General features: G+C 39.9%; 1 protein-coding gene across 2 annotated transcripts in view; it reads left to right on the top strand.

Annotated features, from left to right (window-relative positions):
- The first annotated feature begins 6,719 nt into the window (after positions 1-6,719).
- Positions 6,720-24,179, top strand: part of sema3aa (sema domain, immunoglobulin domain (Ig), short basic domain, secreted, (semaphorin) 3Aa) — a 36,886-nt gene continuing 19,426 nt past the window's right edge. For both annotated transcript variants that reach the window (XM_008400625.3, XM_008400624.3), the window contains exons 1-3: positions 6,720-7,328; positions 22,620-22,780; positions 23,961-24,023. In XM_008400625.3, the coding sequence (XP_008398847.1) occupies positions 7,223-7,328; positions 22,620-22,780; positions 23,961-24,023 (330 nt within the window). In that variant the 5' untranslated portion in view covers positions 6,720-7,222. The remainder of the gene's footprint in view (positions 7,329-22,619; positions 22,781-23,960; positions 24,024-24,179) is intronic.

Genomic DNA, 24,179 nt, shown 5'->3' with positions numbered 1-24,179 from the left:
GCTTGACCCTATTGTAAACCTGCAGGCTGACCTGCTGACCTTTTTAGAAATCATGAAATGGGGGGGGTGGTGGGGGTAAGCTTCCCATTTAGCTTCCCATTTCCCTCTACCAGAGTTTCTGACTCTTCTGGGCTAGAAGAAACATTGTTAATGAGCTCCAAAATGGATTTTTAATGACACTATTGCTTTATTTGAATAGTAAGAGTGGACAAAGAGCAAGCAAGTGCAAATACAGGTGTTTGTGACATGACTGGGCAGATGGCAGCAAATTTTAGAAAAGAGGTCAGCATGTCACAAAACTTGGGATTCATTTGCCAGTGTTTGGATATTTCTCTCTCAAAATCATTTCAGTTTCCTAAAATTGTAGGAAAATTAAAAATCTTTGATTGTAATGGAGGTAAACTTTTACCTTCAACTTTAAAATACATGATATAAAATGGGATCCTGTGTGTTTTTTAACTTGTCACAACTAAGTATAAGACATCTCTGATATTCACAGATCACTCCATTGAAAGAAATCAATATTTGCTCTTTTTTTCCCCAAAGCGCCACATATGCTAACACAACTTCTCAACATTATTTTCCACTTTTTATTCAACTACCATGTCTCGATTAAAATTGAAGTGAGCCTTTTGATTTTAAACAATCTGCTGTTTTGACAAAACTTACTGTATAGATGAGCTGAAAGCGTTGGAATTCGGTTTTGAGAACTACATTAACATAGTTTGCTTAAGTCTTCGAAAATAAAGAACATGAATAAAAAACATTTTACTTGACTTTTTGTAACTACATAGCAATCTCTTTCTCAATAATTTCATTAACATGTGAATTCCTAATGAACCCACTCTTATGCTAATATTTTGTCAGCTAAGTTGCACCTACACACATAAGGAAATGTTCCTAATCCATAACTCCTAATAAATGCCACTGAGCTTCCTGTGTCCACCTACTTGTCTCTTCCACTCTAGTTTCCTTTGCTGAGCAAGGGGCTGCTGTGTGCGACCCCAGTTCACATGCGACAGGATGTAATGTTAGGGAACAGGAAGGGAGCAGGAAGAGAAACTCCCTCACCGTCACGGAAATGATGGTTGCCCATACCTTGAACTTCATGTGTCCTTTACGAAGGCAGCGCTTTACAAATGATGTGTTCGCAGGAATATGGGGTCAGTTAGGAAGTGAGCCGGGTGGTCTGCAGCCAAGTGCTAAAAAAGGTCAAAGGCCAATCAGGGCGAAGCGCAGGGTGGAATATTTCCGATGTTCTTCATAAGACGGACATCAGGAGTTGTGTTACCGTAATCGTTTTCCTCAACACGCATAAGGAGAGTATTACCAGCATACAGGATGAAGACACACCATCATATCAGTAACAGCACATTGACACCGGCCACACACCCAGACCCCTCTGACGCCTGTCCACCATTCGCTTCGTCCCCACAAGCCGAGTGTCTCATGTCCTCCTCTATTTTTACCATCAGGCGCTGAAAGCCTCTGGAAGCTCCTTGTCAATGGGCATCCCATTCCACTGCCAACAGTGTGTCACCATTTATTAAGTCATCATTACTCAAGGCTGCTCCAGCTGCCGAGGTGCCAATGGCTGTCGCAAATAGATCGGCAGCGATAGGCCAGGCTGTTGCTGCGCTCCCCTGAAGGGTGACCCGCTCGGGCATGCTCCAGCACATCTCTCCGCCAGCGAAGATCGACGCCGGTAGCCAGGCTGGCGTTGGTACGGCTAATGCAGACAAATGGAAGCGGGGTCATGGATCAGGGCAGAGGAGAGAGACAGAGGTCTGCAGCGATGCGCTGAGTGAGAGAGTGCTTTCACGCGTCTGTCCGCACCTCTTTTTGTTTTGGGTAAACAACGAAAAAGGTTGTTTAGACTAAAAGGGTGATGAAACACGAGGCTGGGGAGGCTGAGGTTTAGGAAGTGAAGGCACAATGGAAGGCATGGCTGCATGCAAATGCACACATGGAAATTTACTTAGATCAGTCTAAATAGAGAAGGAAGCAAACATTTGAATATTTAAGCATAACAGTTGATCAGAATTGATCCAAAAATGTATCTGTACCTGTCTTCCTCCTTCTTCTCAAAATAATTAGCAAAACTGTATTCAAAAGTACAATGATATTTTAAAAAGTAATTTTTATACTTCTAATTTTGCAATAAAACAATAAAAGGATTGTCCTGTTTTTGGCAATAATTCAAGTAAAACAAATCCTTTATTTTAACGGACATTTTAAATGGATAGATAGGATGAATTGGCATTGTTTGAAATGAATGCTCAGCTTTTTATCTGTTTGCCATTTTCTACTTTTAGGTTTTTGGCCATCTTAACTTCATGGGGAAAAAAAATCATACAATATTTTCCTGTTTTGTCCACTTAAATGTTTCAGATCATCAAACACATTTTAATATTAGTCAGCTTTTCAAATGATGACTTAATTTAAAGGGTAAGAAAAATCTTTTGCAAACTAACATGGCCCTAAATCATGAATTAATTGTGATTCACCTTGATTATTTTTGGTTCAATTCTACAGAGTGGATTACTACAGATCTGTAGAATGAAGAAATTGCTTGAAAAGAACATTACAAGACAACATCTTGTCACCAACATCTTCTAATTGGGAGAGGGTCGAATCACTGTAACAACCTTTATCCACAAATGGAGAAAACATGAACCAGATGTGAACCTTCCCAGGACTGGCAGGGCTCCCAACATTACGCAAGAGCATATCAACAAATCCTCCGAGTCATAAAACAACATCCAAACACCTGCAGGCCCCAAATGCCTCAGTTAAGATTAGAATTTAATAATAAGAAGGAAAGCAGGTAAAAGTAGCATCCGTTGGAGAGCTCTAATGTGAAAAGCACTGTTGAGCAGAAAGAACACAAAGACCCACCTTACACTTACAAAAGATCTTATTAATGGGCCAAGGCTTTTTGAATTTTTCTCTGTGGACTCTCAAGGAGAATCTGAAAAGTTTCAGAAGTTGTATGCCATTATGTCTGGCATAAAACTAACACAGCCTTTTTTTTACAAAAACGGCATCATAACATAGTCAAACCTGGTGTAATGGCATGGGGATGCTTCAGAACCTGACCAACCTGCTGTAATGTATCTAAAAAATATATTCTACTTTCTGCAAGAAAATATTGAGAGAGGATGTCTGCGAATCAGTGCCATGACTTTAATCTGAAGCATATATGGGTTTTGCAGCAGGTCTTTGATCCAAAGTACACCAGACAACAACGCCCATTTCTTAATAGCTAAGAAAAATAAGATAATGTTTAAGGGAGGCTGAAATTAAAACTATTATGTAAAATTAGCCAAATTTTTTCCACATCAATGTCTAAGCCTGATTGACAGCTATTTCCAACACTCGATGGTAGTTGTTACCTCCAAGGGTGGCATGACCAGATTTAGTGGTCAATTACTTTTTTCACAACAGGAAAGGTTGGTTTTGATAGCTTTTTCCCTTGTAAAAAACAGCTTTTTTATTTGCTGAGGTTACCTTATCTCATTAAAATTTTTGTGGGGCCCAATTTGTGGAGTTTTCACACTGTTGACTGTAAAACAGAGTTTCCCCCCCCAATATAATCAACAGTTAAGATATGCATAACATTTAAACATTTTGAAGACTGTCTACATCATTTGTGCAAATTCTAGCAATAAAACAAAACTTTTATGTAGAGTGTTATGGTTTTAGGTAGAAAACGCCTTTTGTACAGACATAAAATTATCAAAACGGTGATAGATCTTGAAAAAGGAGCCTAATAAAACTAACTAAACAAAGAGTTACTCTATGCAAATAGCAGCCATTTAAATATAATCTTATTAAACTATGCAGAACAGTCTATTTTAAGAAACAAATCAGATTAAAATCACAAATCTAAACTGCTTTCAAAGTCTGCACCCCAAAACACTACCGAAAATTCGGGCAGAAATGTGATCTATAAACAATCAATGACAGACTCAAAAATGTGAAATCAGATACGCTTTATGTTACAGCAGCAATAGTTTCAAAACACGCAACGTGCATGGAAGAGCAGGGATATGCGGGCGCCCTGATGTCACATAGTTGCTTACAATACACCACTAAGCCCAGTTCTCGGGTTGTTTTCCTTTACTATCTTGATGTGTCTGGGTTGACACATCAGCACTCCTGTTTATCAAAGCTTTTATCACCTCACCGCTGCCTAGTCAGCCCTTTGAGGAAGCAAGAGGTGCCCTCACACACACACACACACACACACACACACACACACACACACACACACACACACACACACACACACACACACACACACACACACACACACACACACGCACACACACTGCAACCTGTAGGGGCTGGCTAAGGTTAAGAGAAGGGGGCTTTGTTGACCTACATCAGTGATTTGAATGACTTTACCAGAGACAGGATCTGTCCCAGACTATGCAGGTGACCCACCAGCATGTTTTCCTCTTAACTGAATGGTTTCATCTGGAAAAGTCAAAAACACGCTTAGACCTCGTTCTCTGAGTGGAGAATAATGCAACTCTTACACCATGTGTGTTGCTCTCCCAGAAGAAGACACGAAACATTTAAGGCTAATTTGAGCCACTTGTTTCTGATATCTTATTCTAATATCTAATGGTCGTAGGTGACTGTCAGGGTGTAAACAAAGTGGAAAATCGGCAGGTTGGCTTTATGGCTTAGCTCGTTCTTCGACCAGAGAGACCAGATTAACGGCCTAGTTAAAGTGCACAAGGACCTAATTTGTCCATGTATTTATTTCCCTTAGCACCTTTCTGTTGCTTACAGAAAAGACATTTTGTCCATCATTTCGCAACACTTGGTGTACGTCACCACAAAGCAAAAGGGAAAACACCCCAGGCAATCAATAGTTATTTTTAGGCACTGTACATTGATAAATAAATGGCCAGGTTTAGATTTTTATTCAACTAAACCTGCATAAATAAAGATTACATGAAATCTTTATTTAAAAAAAACAAACCCTCAACTCTAACATTTAATTGCAATTACTTTTATAATATGTCTTATTTTAATTGAGGTTTTACTTCTCATTTTAGCCAAATGACCACATGAAACATGACAAATTAATGACCCCTTCTTGGTAGTAGATTTTGAGTTTTCTTTCCCAAACAAGTTGAGTACAAAATGACAAAGACTCCAAAAAATGCAACTGGCAAATTACAATCGAAAACAAATAAAAGAAACCTCCAGAAACTTTGAAAGAATCTAATAAATTTTGATCTAAGATGCAATTCAGATTTTTTTTTTCCTGCTAAGATAAGTGTCTTAAAATGGCAATCCCTTTAACCGCTAAAGAACATAGCAACTGCACATGGAAAGTAAACAAAATTGTACAATTGAAAGAAAAACGTTGACATTTTTTTTAAATCAGTTTTTCCTGTTATTTTTTGTGACTCACTCTTTTGAAACCACATATCACATTAAGCGGCCTTCCATCGGCAGGTTTTGGTGGAGTTTCTCTGCTCTGAATAATAATATTATTTGAAGTGAATGCTTCAGAGTGAGTCAGCCGTCGAGATGGAGCAAAAGGTGTGGTGGTTGCTAACCAGAAACGCAACTTGGAAGAAGACGAAACAAAACAAGTTCATGGAAAGACAAAGAACTGGTTTCTAGGATATTTAAAAAAAACAAAAAAACATTGGTGGTATCTCATTTAAGGGGAAGATATTCCATCAGAAATTGAATTTGTTAATGAATTAGCGTTTTCTCTCTTTCCCATATGCATTTTGCTTTTAAAAACGGCAAGATCCTCCTACAAATCAAGTAAATGTACTTGGCACAATTCACTAGACAGAAACTAGATTATCTACTGAAACCTTTGGTGCAATAGCTGTTTATGATGTGGGCCACATGGCTCTTTGCATGGGGTAGCAATCAAATGACTTTATGTTGCTTATTTGCATGTCCAGTCAATGGAGGCATCCCCTTGTATTCTGCACAAAGCCTAAGAAGAAAACACACACAAAAAAACAGTTTCATAGTTGGAAAATGTTGCTAAATTTAAAACAATGTTTAAGTTGAGCAAGCTTCAGCCAGAATTGTTTCACATCAAGCCTACTACATATTTAAACAGATGACATATTAACTATGTTTATCATTTAGTTTTTTTATTTACAAACTCCATTGCTAAATATTGTATCTATGTCTTCATATAAAAAAAAATTGCAAAAACAAACCCTTTCATGAATTTTCAAATTTTCTTTTCATTTAAACTCATGCATGCAAAATCTGAAAGATTCCTTTTAGTCAAGGGTTTCATTAATTTTTTTGACAGCTCCCTCTTCTGGATTCCTTTTTTCTTTTTCTTCTACTTTTTTTTTTTTTTTGCTCGAGTAGATTAACTCTGCTTTTCAAGCACCCCTAATAAACCAGGTAGGGGAACCCAGTGATTAAACTTTAAATTTCATGGTCAGACAGTTAGTGGCAGAGGAATTAACACAAGGGAAGGCGTTTCACTGCTGTGAGGGAGAATAAATTAAGACGAGGGGGGAAAAAAACGACAAAGAGAAAAGGAAACGAGTGCGGAAAAGTCAAGACTATAAATCTTAACCATTCTACTTCCTCTCTATGACACTGCCTTCATCACTGCTCTCAAGTAATACCCCACCTCCTCTTCCCTCCTGCTCTCCCTCCCTCTCTCTCAGCTGCTCTGCCTCCCCTCCCCTCCCTTTGCTGTGGATGGTGTAGCTCTCTCGCAGTCTGGTGGAGCTGCACACAAGGATTAGAGGGTTGTTGTGAGTGTCTGCTCAAAGAGTGGGAGCCAGTGGACAGAAACAGATAAAAAAAAAAGAAAAGGAAAAAAAAATCTCCAGCAAGAGGATAGCCTTGTTATACTGGATAAGTGCTCTGATTTTATTTCACTCTGCCTGTACTTCTCATCACAGTCGAGCTGAAGGGTCTTCACCTGGGGGAGGACAGATAAGCCAGTCAACTATACAGCTTGGATTTTCACACGGGGAGCCATGTGAGCTGCACTCCCCTCTGCCGACTTCACGCAACAGAACTGCCCCAACACTCTGCACTCCCAAGACCCAGGAGCACAACTAGGATTCGCCCACCCCCCTCCACTTCTCTCCCTGGAACCTCTACTTTCAGCTCTTGCACACCTCAGCGGAGGACACCTTTCTTGGGGTCGGGCTCTGAGTGGCCCCCTGGTCTGGAGGCCAGACAGCAGCACTCCAGCACCATGGATTACCTGCTTCGGACTGTAGTGCTGCTGTGCTTCACGTTGCAGCCGGGAAGAGGAGCTGATCCCAAGCACAACGTTCCCAGACTAAAGCTGTCATTCAAGGGTAAGCCCATTCCTTGTGTCTTCTGACTCCAGGTTATATGGGGATTGCTTGTGTGGTTTTTTGCTTTTAAACCGGACCTGTTTTTCTTGCCCCCCGGGTGCTCTTTAGTGCTGTTCTTTTCATCTATTCTTTGGCATGCTGAGTATCCCTTTTTCTTCCTTTATCAGAGTAAGTCTATTTCTGCTTCTGTGTGCGTCTCTTGGTCAGCGCACAAGACCTACCTCTCCGTATTCCTTCCTCCAATTTCCTTGCTGCTCCCCTCTCGCTTACGCTGACCGTCTCCAAGAATTTGCGATTCTCCCTACAAATGGGGAGATTGTTTCCATATGCTGTGGAAGCACTCCTGCTTGAAGTTAAATGTATATATTGGCCCTGTGTCATTTCTCCTCTTCTGCTCGTACTGCACAGCCCTGTTAAGTGCAATGAACAGGCAACAGAGCATCAGTTTTTGTGACTTCTGTCCCAAAATCCCCCTCGCCTCCCCAAAAAAAGGGCTGGTGGGATCTTGCTGGTCCTGACATAGTGTGTCCTCTTTGATGCATCTCCTTACCGTATCTCAAAATCAACAGTTGACGACTTTGAATGCAATTACATGTAACTTTTGTCACCTATTTGCACATTTTAGGGAGAGTAAGAATTTACCATGCACGTGGACATTTTCTTTTTTTTTTTTTTGACGTATCTAGCAAACATGTTATTCTCTCTCCTGTGTTATTTTGAGGGGAGACTGCGGAGCGCCGGTTCTTCCTCTCCTTCTCCTCCCTCTTTCTCTTTTCCCCATCTCGTCTCCTCTCTCACACCCTACACTAAATCAGGCTCCATGTAATAGCAGACAACTTGGACAGAAATAACCGGCAACATTTTTGCCATTTTTCGGGGGGTAAATTTTTAGGAAAGTGCACTGCTCCAAGTGTGGTCTTGTGACTCTTCGTTACACCCTCTGAAAATTTATGAACAAGCCGATTTGCAGCCGAAAGCATGAGTGTGTGGTTGAAAGTCCTCTCATTCACTTGATTGTCACCAAAATCTTAGTTTTTTTTTTTTTTGGGGGGGGCGGACAATCTCAGTGTTTGTCTTTTCTGAGGAAGAATCAGATGTTGGCTTTAAGCATGGTTTGAAAATAATGTCTGTCACCAATTCATCTCTATGTTTAGACAAGACATTTAGCGCAACTTATGTTTAGAGGCCTGCTATATAACATGCTTTATTCTTTAGATGGAGGGCAAGTTGTAATTTTGAGGGCAGTATAGTTTTCTTTATTATCCTTTCAGTTTCCAAATGGATACTATTCCACATGCCCTTGGGCTAAAATAAAAAAAAATGTCAATGACTTCAGTGTTTGTTCTGTTGAGTTTCCTTCACAAGTCGTTATCCGAGGCTTTTAAACTGTGATGACATGGGAAGATCGATGGTTGGACTTACCTGCTTCATGTCAAACATCCCCTGGGCTCTATCACATCACTTCACACGAAGCCAAGCTTTTACGGATGATGGGAAAATGTCAGCCCTTCTGCATGCAGGCATCTGGTTAAAGAATGTAAATCTAGTCTTTTGTGATCCTCTATGACGTTCAGTCTGACAAGTGAACATGCTGCCGACAAAAGTGCGAGACAAGAGACGTGTCGCCGAGCATCAAAGTGCGGATTGACAGACTGTACCGGGTGATGGATGTGCATTGTCGAATTGAGAAAGCAGGTCTGCTTCTCGTCTTGCGAGATATACAATACTGTAATGAAAAAAAATAAATAAATAAATCATGCCTTTTGCTTTAAAAGTCATGTTGTTTGTGCTAATGTTCTTGTTAGATCTTGGTGTGAGCACTCAACACCCTCTCTTGTGATTTCCTTCCCCTGGACTGAAAGAGGTGTCTCGGCTTGTGTGCAACAAATGTGTCAGGTCTTGCATGTCCTCATATATTCAGACACCTGGCTCTTGTGCGTATGCATGAGCTGACGAATTTGGGATCTTTTATCGGGCTGTCGAATCCTCTGTTGAGCGCGTGATCATAGTCAGCTGTTGGCTCGCAAGAGCGCGTCGTGTGCCACTTCCTTCATGCTGCCCGCTCACCGGCGATTCGTTGCGTTTCGTCTCCGCAGGTGTTTGATGGCTCTCTGGATGTCCATCAGAAAACAATATGTGGAAGAGGACTGAGGGTACAACCACTCATTTTTATTGAAAGACGAGATGTCAGACGTACAGCGGATGAAGCAAAAGGAAGGGAGACTAGACTGGTTGTTAAGTGAAGTGTCAGTCATCACCTCTACGCTGCGTGAAGCCAGACTAGAAATGAAGTCAAATAAACAAAAGGGAGGAATTCTCATGGGAAGGACAGTCAAACAAGCAAACCTCCAGAGCAGGATGAGCACACTCCGACTCCCAGGATGGTCTCATTAGCTATGCAAGTGTATGATTACGGGTACTCGGATATACACAGAGCATGTAAGCGGAGTCCCATGAAATCAGCCTCAAATGAGAGCTGATGACAAGCCCCCCGAGGGACTTGATAGTCACACGCCAAGTGAAGAATTCTTATCATCTAGGAAAGGACAGGCAAACGACTGCAGAGTGAGCAGTTTGCGGCGGAGAACGATTGAGAAATGGAGACAGGTAGATAAAATGACCTCTCCCGGGACATTCTGGCAGAGCGAGTGGAGAGTAAATGATTTCCCAGTGGGGTCAGTTAGACATTCAGCGAAAAGGTTGCCATTTCACGGGGGACACTGCGATGATCACAGCAGTTAATGATTTTCTCTTCTCCTTGAGACTGCAGCAATGCTTACTTCCTCACCTTGATTAATATAATAAGGAAGAGGTGAAAGTAAATGCTAGGAAGATGTTTCATTTTGCCACAGATCAACTCGTTTGGATTGCTGATTAAAATGATTACACTTTGAGGGAAGGAACTGAGAGGAGCTGACTTAAGGTTGCTGTTTTACCATAAGAATTACAGGAGACAGTGGTACGCTTTTGTGAATTAAGCCATACCTACAGTCGCATGGATCTCTGAATTGCAATCTCGCACACTGTAGGCAGCCATCCGGAGTAACACTGACCCCTAAAGGTCAGCCGAGGCACAGACATGCCAACAGTGGAAGTGGACATGGCATAAACTTTGAAAATTTGGACCTTTTTAGCAATTGAAAAAGAAGGCAAGACTAAAAAAAAAAAGTTTGGATGTTAGGGTTAGGTGACCCTGCCACACGATCTCTTCATACCATTCTCCTCATCAATCAAAGCAAGAATAAGAAAGACAGAACAAAACTGTGAAAGGGATTAGACATCTGCAGTTGGCTTTTAAATACACTTGGTGTGGAGCTGCTCTCAGGGATGTCTGCTCTAAGCCCCATAATAAGCCTGTATATGTCTAGGAGTGACTGAATTCCAGTAGGATAAGTTGCAGTTTGTATGTTTGTGGGTGTTTGCATGTGTGTTGGTTTATCTGTTCTCATTTCTCCCCCCCCGCCACCCCTGTTTTTTTTCTTTGATGTGTGAATTACCATGTGAGTATCACATTTGGAGAGTCTCCCGTCTGTATCTGTCCGTTCTACTGGCTGCGGCTGACAGAGCGGATGTAGATAATTACAAGGTGTACTCCCAACGCGCCAACCTTGGAGATGCCTGCCTGCCTCCATCTCCCTCCTTTTCCTCTCGTTCTCATAGTTCTTTCCTTCCCTCTCCTGTGGCCGAGTCGTCTCTGAAGGAGCCACAACACCACAAACCCTAAGTGCAATCTTTAAGAAGTCTGTGTGTGGGGGCATTTTTTTTTTTTTTTTAACTCGTCTCCTTTTTCTGTCTCTTTGATTGCAGGTCAGTTAATGCATATCTTTTCCTTGGTTGTTAGTCTTTGCAACTGTATTTTGACAGACACCCACACACACTCACACACTTACACTAGACCTTCATCTTTGCTCCCACGCAGCCACATTTCAATGGCACAACCAATGTTTTCCAGTAGCCTCCATTTCAATATGCCCCCACGTTAAACTTGAATGTAATTCATTTCCATGCACTCACTCACAAACCTGACCGCAGAGTTTGCTAAGCTCCCACCACTCTGGTCCACAAGTTGAAAGATGGGATGATGAATCTGTAAGCATGTGTGTTTGTGCTGACTCTCGTCGCCGCACAGATAATTGTGCAATGACACAGCTCAACTTGCAAAAACAAAAGCCAGCCATAAAGAAATAAGTCACTAGTTTTTTTTTTTTGTTTGTTTGTTTTTTGGAACAAAATATTAAGCAAATTGCCACTACTTTAATTTGTGGAAATGTAGTTTTGATGTCTCTGTGGTAGGCATGGTTACTAGGGATATAAAAGGTGTGGCTTAAAAACTGGCCAAATGTCATGCTTTGCCGTTTTGCCGGATTGTACGTCTTTTCGTGAATCAAAGAGCTGAAATGACTGAACTATTCTCTGTCTGCATGGAGCATTACTGCAATGGCCCTGTGCACCACCAGTCAGCTGGCAGAAAGAAAGCTAATGCTAATATGCTTTTCCAGCGCTTACAAGAAAGCCAAAATCAGCTGTTTGGAAATATTTCCTGTCATTAAAAAAAAAAAATGTGTGTGTGTGTATGTATGTATATATATATATATATATATATATATATATATATATATATATATATATATATATATATAATATTGAACTGGAAAATAAAGCTTAATTGATTATCTTAAATGATAATGATGACACAAGCAGCAGCTCTGTGGTGTAGCTGTCCCTGGAGGATGGCAACTGAAGCAGACAGCCCAGTTAATACCAGTGTGTTATATTAAGAGCAGAGCAGAAAAGAGGTGCATTATTTTGTGCAATAAAACCCCGAGAATACTCCTCCGTTATATTTTTCATATTGACACCAACTTCAATAAAACTGAAAGGTATTCTAAGCATTAGTTCAGCGCTCGGGTAAAGAAATGAGCTGTAGCTCTTGTTGTCTCTGACACAGTTGATTTGTTCCACGCAGTCGTTCTCTTTCTTATTTGAAGGTTGATGGAAACAGATCAATAGAAACAGCTGTGGGAAGAAGACATTAAAAGAACCTCGTTATTGCTGTTTTCAATCCAAAAACCAAACAAAAAAAAAGCAAGAGTGAGGATGTGTAAAAATTGACCTTGTTTTTAAATTCCAGAGATGCAGTCTACACAGATGGACCAGAGTATTTGAAGAATTTAAAACAATCCACTAACTTTGATGGGAAGAGTGTTTGCAAGTAAGGCAAAAACGTTTTGGAAAGCATATAGATAGATGGGGATAAGAGAAAACCACTGCTAAATTTAACTGATTTTTATTCCGTGAATTCACTATGTGTCAAAATGAAAATAACAGGTAAACAAATGTTTAGAAGTGTAAAAAAAATATAGAACTTGGCACTAAACTTAGGTTGTATAACTTGTGTTTTAAATAAAGCTTTAAGACGTAGTGCTGTCCGTTTTGGTTGTAAATGTTTGTCTAAAACCTGTGAAGCAGTAGAATCTCTACTCATACTTACCACAAATTGGAAATCTCATGCTGCCTCGTTCCTCATCCTTGGGTTTCTCCCAAGATTGTTCGTTGGAATGTGGCATATCTCCCGTAAGGAAAATGCATTCGTATCGAAAACTATGATCAGAGCTCAAAAAGCCACAACAGGAGATAGCGCCAGCACCGCTTGTGTTTATTTACCAATTGGTGTTCTGGGTGTTGCACACGTAAAGACTTTTTGGTCTATGTGTACTTAAGAAATGCACAGGCATGCACGCCAGAAAAAAAAAAAATCCTGTGTCTTTGCATCTGTGTTTGGGACGCAGGCTTGAGTTACAGCCTTGTGCAGATTGCAGTAATGTGGGTATGAATGGGTCCCACCACCTGCTAAGTCTTGTCAGTCAGATGGAGAAAGGGTGCACCGTTCAATCTGAGCAGAGTCCTGTTACCAAAAGGAGGGACATCTTTACAGAAAGACGCACAGAATGAGTGACAAAGGGAAAGGATTAGCAGGCAAACAAACGCGGTAAACTAGTCAAAGGAACATGTAAAGATTTGTTGTTTGGAATAGGTGTATGTTAGCGCATTGTGCATTATAGTTGAAGCCGAAAACGATTAAAGTACAAGTTGTCTTTTTTTATTTACAGTTTGCTGTGTATTGGTTTTTCTTTCCCCCCGACAGAAACCTCAAAAATGAACAAATTACAGATTACAGTTTTGATGTAGTAATTCTTCCAGTGCAAAGACGTTAATAAAATTCATTCAATACTCGCGCAAAAAAGCGTAACGCGTTATCCTCGGATACTATGGCGAGCTGGGATCTTTGGTTTTGTCCTCAGATTTATTACCGAGTTCGTCTTTCGCTTCAGTGTGTTCGATGTCACACTTTGCCGGGGTTACATTCAGATCTCTAGCCTCGCCTCATTAATTTGTAATAAAATGGCAGAGCTGACATTCAGCTACACCGTGCGGCTGACAGGCTGCACTAACAGGCTCGGGCTCCAGACACGGCCATGATAACCACAGCCTGGTTCCTCTCAAAGTCCATCCATCAAGCTGCACGGTGATGGTGCTATCTTCCCTTTTTCTGCAGGAGTGATATTGTGATAGACGCAACCCATTTTTAACAGTTTATTCTATTCCGTGAGGCTCACATTGGTTGGCTTTATTTACATACCAAAGAGAAATGTGCATGTGTGTTTTCCCAGACAGCCTGGTTATCCTGTGAGCATTTGAGCAGTGTGTGTGTGTGTGTGTGTGGGTTAGTGGGATCCCTACAGCTGGCAACCAGGCCCCAAGCAGTCTGTGGTCAAAGCGCTGGTCTCTGCGGTCCAGCCGTCCAATGACTACAGGAGATACACGCTAATGAAATGGTTCCACATTTTACTGCTTTTGTTGTGTGAGTGTTTTTCATGTGAGCTCATGTTTCTGGCTTAGCCTGCTGTCATTATCCCTGATTTTAGGTTTCTGCTGCCTTTATCTCTCACTCTGCTACACTTTTACTGCTTTGCTTATCCCGTCAAATCCTCCAGTGAAATGTGTTTTTCCTATCCTGTCTCGTTTTCTAGAAGGGGACACTGGAATTTCTTGCGATCACAAGAATATGTCCAGAGTTGAAGACGAGGAAACATTGAGAGTAAAATTCCATACATTTTTAGGCTATTAAAATGGATGTAAAAATAGGAAGTATTTGGATAATGTTCATTGTGTGCAATTTATTTTCCATAAATTTTTTAAAATACAAGCTGGATTATACTAGCAGGGGTTATTCCAATTTCCTGCAGCATAAATATTACCTACTATTAGCATATCTAGTAATATATACTGCCATTAACATCAGACACATGTTAAGCATCTTATTAGGACTGTCTGTAAAAAAAATAAAAATAAAAAAAACGACTAAAATGAAGCTAAAATCTAAATATATCAAATGTGCGTAAACAATTGTTTAAGAAGAAATGGTAATTCCAGTAGCATATACGCTGGACCTTCTTACGATATCCGTGGAGTCGATGAAACTTATACTACTGCTGGAAAATAAAATGAAGTCCAACAGCTGTCGAATATTTAATGGACAAATATGTAGCCGTTTAAATTCTGTCTGCCAGTCATAAATGATTGAGCACCAAGCGTTTTCTGATTGTTCTGTGTTTGTACAAGTGATGAATATTAAAGATAATAAATTCAAGCATGCTAGCATGTTATTAAATTAATGTCACAAACAAATTACAATCTTCAGTAGTGATATAATAATGCTAATATTTGTATCATACATGTTGTGTCTATTCGGTATATGGTTGTTAGTACTAGTACGTATTATATATATATATATATATTGATATTATTAGTATTTCATAACTGTCTCTTTATTAAAAGACTAGTTGCATTCTGCAGACCATAGAGCCCCCCAGCAATCAGACAGCTGTGTTTTGACAAGCCAAGGTGAGACTTGTCAATCGTCTTTCTTTTTTTATTAAACTGTCTTTAAAGTACGTTTTTCGAAATTCACATCAAAGCATTTATACTTTAAACTCTTATTGTGAAGGTCAGCGAGAATTTCTCTGTCTAAATTTGCTGCATTTACGCTTTGAACAACGATTCAACTTTGCAGAAAAGTGTGTTTTCTTAGCAGCAGTTGCAAGGTTACTGGAGGCAGAGGACTACTGATGTCGCTTCCTTCACTGCGCAGTTATAAAGTCAAGAATACAGATACTTTGAACACTTACTGCCCTTTTGTTGGTTGAAAGACTCCTGCTTTACTTTTACGGCCTTCTGGTGAAGTCATCGTTGCTGCGTTTCACAGACAATCAAAAAATGGTATGTGTGTGTGTGTGTGTGTGTGTTGGCCAAATATGCTTTTAGTGTTAAAAAAACCCCCCAAAAAACAATAATAAAAACTAAATACGTCAATATTTTTTTTTTATATTGTAATCATTAAAATTAGTAGCGACTTTATCCCCTCCACATAAAACCCAGGCACGAGCTGCTAGATTTCGCACATGAGGGAAATCGGAGAGGAAAAATAAGACTGAAGCCTCTGCAACGGCATAGAAAAACAATCCCTAGAATGTGCATTACAAATGTCATCAATAAACTCCAGTCACAGTTGGTTTATAATTGGCGGTGTATTTGGTTACGGATCTTTTTGCTCGTGAAAAATAGACTGCGGACCGGTTTTGAATGCCAAAATTGTAGCGACAATGAAGTCGACACTGAATTCATTCATGCCAATCTGAAAATTCGCACCAGAGCTGCTCTTTGCCTCAGAGTTCATGGTAAAAATGCATGCTGAAAGAGAACCTGTTCCCTGTCGCAGACTGTCACTCAAAATACACCTGAATGAGGTCTCTCGTAGGTCGGGCTGTGTTATTATACATATGGTCGCCAGGGAAACCACCCCACACCTGCTACTGTGTTTCAAAAAGACAAAAGCAAAGTGGTGAACTTTTTCTGGCATGTGTGGGTATCCTTGAGCTTAAGATAATATTTTAACACTTTCTTTAGCAAAGCTTAAAGCAAATTTCCATCAGGCGTTTTTCTGGGGGGGGTTCGTGTGTGTTTTGTTTTCATGTTCCAACACCTGTGTTTTGTGGCTGCCATGGGAGCAGCAAATTGTGCTTCTTATTGCATGCAAAAAAAAAAAAGAAAAAAAGTTAAACATGTGACTTCACCAACACTTTTGGGGGTTCTAAATTTTATCTGTATTTAATCATTATTTTGTAGTTGTAGGTTTTTTTGCAAAGGAATAATTTCTTGAAAATGCCTCTCCTCTCTTTTTGAGCGTTCGCTGCACAATTGACGGGTGAAACGACTCTCGAAAAGAGCTGCAATGTTCTAATGGAACTCCATCTATTTGCTAGATCTCAGTCAAGTGTTTTCTGCTGTGGGGCTTTTGTGTTCCCCGTCACTCAAATGCACATTTGCGCAGCCGCGAGAGCCGGCATTCAGATAAACATAATTTAATGCCCTGTCTCCTTTCTTTCATGGAGTTTCATTATTCCGCCGTTGCGTGGCATGTAGGCGTCTAAAAATGCCTGCCTGCTTGCTGAATGGGGGAGTGAAGGGCACTCCATAGACAACTGCACTTGAATTTTTGTATTTTTTTATTTCATTTCCAAAGCTTTGTGATACATGATGCACATTATTTTCTGTACTGAAAATATGATAGAGACACAAATGCTAATTTATGTCAATGGCTTGCTTGTACTTTCCAGTTTCAAGCTGTACTTCTCTATATATGTTTTTTTCTTTTCTTTGTGCATGAATTAAATAAGAATTTAAAGTGCTTTGGGTGCTTCTAGTGAAAACCCCTTACATTGACTAAATGCTCTTTTAGTTTTTTGAGACAAGATCAAGATATTTTTTTTGCTTTGCAGAAAAAGAAAAAAAAAGTAGAACTTGATCTAAAGCCACAGTAGTTTTTTGGTTGTTTTTTTTTTTTTTTGCCAAATTGAAAAAAATTACAACTTCAGCTGATCATTTTCAAACTATGCCAAGAGATTGAATTGTGTTTTTACAGTTGTGGCTACTTGACTCCTAAACAGCTGCCCAGTACTGTGACAATTAAAAATACCCTTGTCCTTGTATCAGAAGACTGCTTTAATAAAAGCAGTCATAATATTTACATTAATGTAAAATGCTGATGGAATGTTCTAATGTCTAGCCACATCTGCATGGTAATATTATCTGTGTCTTTCTGATTTTCTTAATTTCATGTTTGGACATTTCTTTCTTGGTTAATGAAAATATTGCCCACATTTGGTATTTTGGGAATAATAGTATTTTTTATAACTTTTTTTTTGTTCCATTTTTTATTTATTTTTTTTAGTAGAGGAATTTGTATCCATTCAGCATTTTTGGACCATTGTTTGAACTTAAAATGCATTTTTTTAATACACTAAAATATCAGATTTTTTTGTTGGTTTTGTATTTTTGGGTGTTGATGATTTCATTTAAAAAGAAAAAAAAATGCATCTATTTGTGAACATTTCTCGCAGTGTCCACACATTTATTCTCCAGGACAAGGACAGCACAAATACTTTTTTCCTCTTCTGTTCTTTTTAAAACAGCTGACAAACCAATGCATTATCATAATGATTAGAGTAGAAATTAAACTTCTGAGTAAAATATTGTGGTCCAATTATTTAAAATACTGGTATAAACACAATTGTTGCAGCGTTTTGCAGAAGTGATCTGTTTTGAAGGAGTTTCTTATTATTTCTGCTGGTCTGGTGTAACGTTCCCTGATGTATATAAGGCTGAGTTCCTGCAGAATGTTAATTTTGCTGAGACAGTTTTACTGTTCGCTCAAGATGGACACCAGATTTATTCACAATTGCATAACGACATGACAGCTGCGTGTCTGTCGGGAGGTCCAAATGGATTTAGCATTTCTGGACACAGGGAATTCACCTAATCTGTGTGTGGAATCCACCTGTGCGTAATTTGAACTGAGTTGAGATGAAACGGATTCACGACGGCCCTCGGAGGATTGTTGGAGAACATTAAGCTCCTTTCCAAAAGAGACGGTGGAGGTGTTGATTCAGGCGATCCTGAAAGAAAATCTGCATGTCAACGTTGAGAAGTAAAGCAACTGAAGAAGCTGCAGCAAGACTTCAAAATTACTCTCCAATCTGACTTCAGCTGCTGTTTCAAAGAACAATTTTCAAGACTTTTTCTCTAGACTTCAGGAGTACCTGAGCGCAAATGCACTCCACAGTCTTTAGATTATTTATTCTAGATTTTCTAAACGATGTATTCTTTTTAAACTTCACACAATGAAATACTTTGCATTGGTTTGTCACTTATAACCTTATCAAAAAAACAGAATATTGTGTTTGCAGCAAGACACAGTATGAAGGTTGAAGGTATGAATAGGTTTCCAGGTGCCAAACATGAGCTTTGTAGGATTCATGTCCAAGTTTCCATTGTTTCTTTAAATCAAGTTAATTTACAAGCTCAATTAAATCACAGATTTTCGGGGATTTCGTATGAACGCAGGTGTGTGGCGTCTTTTTGTGTATGTTTGAGTGAATGTGAAAAGCGTGGCGGTGTTCGCCTTGATGAGCATAGCTTCAGGTTCCACATGTAAACAGCAGAATTTGTTATTGAACATGAGCAGTTGGTGCATTTGTGCAAAAGAAAAGAGCGCAAAAATGGACACTGAATGGAGAAAGATTGCATGTGTCTGGCTGAATTGTGTTCAGTGAATGTGTACTGAGAAGTTTTTGTGTCAGTATCTGTTTGCACTAAATGGGTTGAGTGAGCCTGCTGTGTGTGGCAAGGGGGCCACATTCATCACAGTGTGTGTGTGTGTGTGTGTGTGTGTGTGCGTGTGTGTGCGTGTGTGTGTGTGTGTGTGTGTGTGTGTGTGTGTTTGGGGGTCCCAGGTTAGGGACTGTGTTCCACATGCTGCTGTTAAACTAGCTTGTGCTGCGTAAGCAAAAAAAAACTTCAGAGTAGATTAGAATTGACTGGACAGATCTGTTTTCAAGTAGAACCTGTGTGATATATGCATTCAAGTCACGGTGTAGGTCTAAGAGTGGGGCTTGCATTTTTAAAAATAACACGGCGCATTTATGATAAATCTCCTTTTCCCTCTGTGTGCCAGAGTTTATGTTCTCTGTGAATATGCATGTTCTCCGCTCGGTTGCTATATTTTGTATGAGCTCTGCTGTTCCCCGTCTCCTGTGCTCCCATTTCCAAACGAGCGTGTCTGTGTTTAGGTTGGAGGTCCTTAGGTGCTTACGCCCCAGTTCTCTCAGAATTTTTTTTTTCCCCCAAAACCACAGTAGATCTCAGCCCAGATAAAGCCCTTTCTGTGTTTTCGTGCGCACAGGCCACCTTGTCTTTGTCAAAGATCGCCACATGTCGAGAGATGTATGTCTGTCTCTTTTTTTTTTTCTTTCGTTTTCTACCTCGGCTCATTTGGAGGAAACCTTTCGTGACAGAGTTCATGTTGGATTAGCCCCTGGATTCAGCTTGTTTTCACATCACACGGGTCGTCACATACGGACAACTTTTCTTTTTTCTTTTCCCATCGATTTGCTTCAACTCTCAGCTGCGTATTCAAACTTATCCTGTTGCTCCTTTGCCATCCCAAAATCTTCTAGATGTAATTCATTCTTTGTCCATGTCAGGTTTTCCTTTTGCCATGTCCATTCCACTTTTTCATTGCTGAAACATAAGACGTCTTCTTGCCACTCTGACTGAAAATCATATTTCCATATTTCCCACTTGATGGAGGTGGATTTCTCAAAGTCAGAATGCAAAGCGAATTTTCTGTACTGCATTCTGCTTCCCTGTTTGATTTAAATTAAATCTGACTCTCTCCATGTTTTGAATGAACCTGAAGACTTGTCTCCATATAACACAGAAAAAGGCTTCTTGTATCCTTGTGCTTCTTTTTGACTTCCTATCTAAACACGTCATCAGTTTCTCTACATTCCTTCAGATTCGGGTTGTTTGCTTAAAAGCAGCTTTGAATCAAAGTTCTTAAATCTATGCATTTTCTAAATAATCCCAATCTGATAGAATTGAAGTGGTGACAGTTATGGTAGCCACGTGTTTGCGAGTGGCAGGATATTGAAGTATAGTAACAATCTCTCCACCCTGAAGCCCACACGCATTCCCTTCTCTGGGCAAAATGTTCACGCAAACTCTTGACCACAGACCACCACTCGTACCCACACCCACCCACTCTGCTTCCTTCGAACCCGAATTCAGCCGACGTGGATATGGTGCAGCCATCTTTATTAGGTGACAACCACGGCCCTCTCGCAGCCCCATGCCACCCGCCTGTTGCTCTTTCAAAGCGGATAGAAACGGCGCGTCATTCATCCATCTCCCTTTCCTTCCAAGATCTTACGCACTGTGACCGGCTGCAGATGACTTCTATAACGTCCCATCAAGCCATGTTTTGTAGGAAGAGATGACTGGGCTGTTCTCTTATGTGTATTTGTTTGGTTGTGCTTGTTTTGATGTCATGAATCAATGTCTTTGGTGTCTAATCTTGATGCTGATGGTGATGCTTGATGGATTAATGTTTTGTACATGTTGTGTATTCAGTAAAACATTAATAAATGCGTCATTTTTTCTTTTACAAAATTTAGATTTAGACTGCCTTGCCAGTTACAGAACAAGCTAACATTTTGCACCTTTTTATTGTGAAAAAAATATTCATATCTAGAACAACTTGGATACGGAAATACAACAAACCTTTGCTGTCCGCTATAGAAATATGTATTAAATATTGAACAATTTTTTTGTTTTTGTTTATTTGCACAGTATGGTTCTGGACTAGCTACTGATTTAAAAATAGTTTAGAGAAACGTGCTACTAAAACATGTTGCGACAAAACAGAGTTTTGCTTTTAAATAATCAACAGCTTTATAACAACTTGCAGTGCAATAATTCCAAAAATGTCCTTGCTGTTTCTTCATCTCGTTTTGTGGTTCTGGTTAAGATGGAGACTTTTCCCCACAAAAATAATTAAAATAGATCAACTTTGTCCAGTACAAATCTCCAGAGGGACAAATCAAACCTACTTTTATTAAAGTTTCCTGAACAAGAATCCAGAACAAATTGCTTAATGGACAGCAGTCATGCCCCTTCTCTCAGTTTTTCCTTTGGTTTGCCTCAGAGTTTTGTCCTGGTTCCTCTCCTTTAACATATTGCAAAACTGATTCCGTAGTGTACATGGTCGGTGCTTATAGCTGAATTCTAAATTTTGGTGTACGCCACACGCTTGACTCACCTTGTAAATTGACTAAAAGGTTTTCCAGTTGGTAACATTTAACCATCCAGTGCCTCATTGTGGGTCTAAAGGGACATTTGAGTCTTTTTCCTGGATAGTACCAGAAACATTTCAGGACATCTGATTGAATGTGCTTGAAGAACTGTGACACCTTCTTCCATAAAATAAAAAAAAATGTTTTTTTTTTACATCAGTTCTATTAGTAACATTGTTAATTTATTTTAATTTATGCACAAACACCTAGAATCAGGAATCATTTGAATGTATTTCTTAGTTGCAGATGAAAAGAAAACCCCAAAAAACCACGACAGTCGTTTTTCAGGGACTTATGCATTGAAAGGAAATCCGTTTCTTTCATTTTTCCATTTTGCTTCTGCTAGTTTTTGTGAAAACAAGTGGTCTCTGTTGTTGGCTTTCATACTGCAGCTCTAAACCTCCTCATAGTTGAGGAAACACAGATTTAGTGATTAAACTTTAACTTATGGATGAAGTAGCAGCTGGACCTAAAGGCCACAGACTGCTCTTGGTTTTCTTCTTTGCTCAGTGACGCATCGACGTCTCATACCTTACACGAATCCGTACGTCTAAATGAAACATTGTGCAGAAGTGCGTCTGCAGTCATAAATCCCTTAATGGTAATTTATGTAATAACCTATTTGCAGATACATGAAGCCACCCACGCATAATTCCTTACATGAAGTGTTTCCACTGTTTCTGACTCCATTATGAATTATTCAGCCAATCACACGGCTGAGCAGCCTGAGCTCGGTTCCTGATTGTGACATGCTGTGCGCTCTTAAAACTGCTAATGCCGGACTTGAATGGCGTGCTTCGGTTTGTGAGCGCCTGCAAATATTTATGTGGACATTAATGAAACATGTAATTTCCTTGGTTATAATTTTGCAGTGCCTCACGTCACGATTAGCAAAATATATATATATATATATTTTTTTTTTACCCAGATACTAAAAAAGCAGAATGTTAGCAAGCTGCAATATACTTACTGGCACTACTTGTACTTGAAATTCATCTTTGCATTTTTGTGATTCTTTGTTTGCGTTTCTTTCTTTCAGAAATGTTAGAATCCAGTAACCTCCTTACCTTTAATGGCCTGGCAAACAGTTCGGGCTACGACACATTCTTATTGGACGAGGAGCGAGGGAGACTGCTGGTTGGAGCCGAGGACTACGTCTTCTCATTCGACCTAGTCAACATAAACAGAGACCACAAACAGGTAAAAAATCAAAACCCCCTCTTTAGTCTGAAGTTTGGTGGTATTTGTGTGTTGGAGAGAAACGCGCTCGAGTTGAATCTCCTCTCCTCTGCCGCCCAAATCCCCTCTGGAATCCATTACTTCATCTCCCGTTCTCTTTGCCTTCATTCCGCCCACCGTCTGTCTCGGTCCAGACACGGCTGTTCGTAATTCCATTACTCCACCTGGACTAGGTTAACAGTCTTTTTATCTGATTCGGGCTGCTATCAGACACACGGGTCTGACATGGACTTGCCTGCAGGCTGCAGGGGGCTGCACAGGGAAAAGAAACTGATGAAAAATACATACCCATGTAAAAGAAAGAAGAAAAAAAAAAGAAGGGGAAATGTGTCCCTGAATTTCTTTGTCTTTTGTTTACAAGCGTTGCTTTAGCATCACTACAGGAAAATGCCAAAAAGCTGCGTAGGTTTTTGTGTTAACAAACTGCAGCTGATCCACAGAGGAGATGTAGCACATTTTTGGACTAAGGAAATGTGAGAATGTATTAATGCATGAACATGTATGTGCATATATTTCCATTGTCTACTGACATCTGTGTGACTAGGAGAGGGAGGGAAAGAAAAGATCTCTGTCACAACTGCGTCCTGAGAGCATAATCATCCTAGATTTACTTGAATACAGCTTATTTCCTTCAGTGTGTGTTCACAATTAATGCGACACCAGGGGCCACAAGTGAATAACGGTGAGATCAAACTCCTCCGAGTCAAGCTGCAAAACACAACTTTCTGACCATATTTGAAGTGAAAAGTACAACCTCATGTTTAAGATTTTTAACGAGAGGAAATTTGAATGAGAACAGCTGCTGACACCTCTGAATATTCTCATCGCTTTCAGTGTATTTTACACAAAAAAAAACACCTGGCATGTTTTACTTTGTGAAACTTATTTATTTCGATTAGTTTTTTCCTGTGAGCTGTTCTCGCCTCGTCATCGGGAATACGTTGTAAATCGAAAATTTAGTGACCTGAAATGGATCGCTTCCAGGCAAATTCAACGGAATTTGAGTGGAAATGCTTCCCTTTATCCCCCCAATTTGCACTGAGGATTTACGGTTTCCCTGCATTCGTCTCATGAGAGGACACGTTCGTCTTTCTCTCAACCTCCATTCTAACGTGAATTTGTCTTTCTCCTTTTTGCACAGATTGCGTGGCCCGCCACCCCCTCCAAGAGGGATGAATGCAAGTGGGCAGGGAAGGATTCGGCAGTAAGTCCCTCATTCATTATGGCATCATGTTTGGATTCTGTCCATGGACTGAGTATTCGTTATCCGTTCAATTTTCTTTTTTTTTTCTCTGTGAATCTTTTCAGATGAATCTAAAATGTTATTTAGAGTAGAAGTAAGGATCTCGATGGAGTATTC

This window comes from Poecilia reticulata, chromosome 23 (genome assembly GCF_904066995.2).
Source record: "Poecilia reticulata chromosome 23, P_reticulata-male-v2, whole genome shotgun sequence".
Lineage (NCBI taxonomy): Eukaryota > Metazoa > Chordata > Actinopteri > Cyprinodontiformes > Poeciliidae > Poecilia > Poecilia reticulata.
This window is presented reverse-complemented; position numbering and strand designations above follow the sequence as displayed.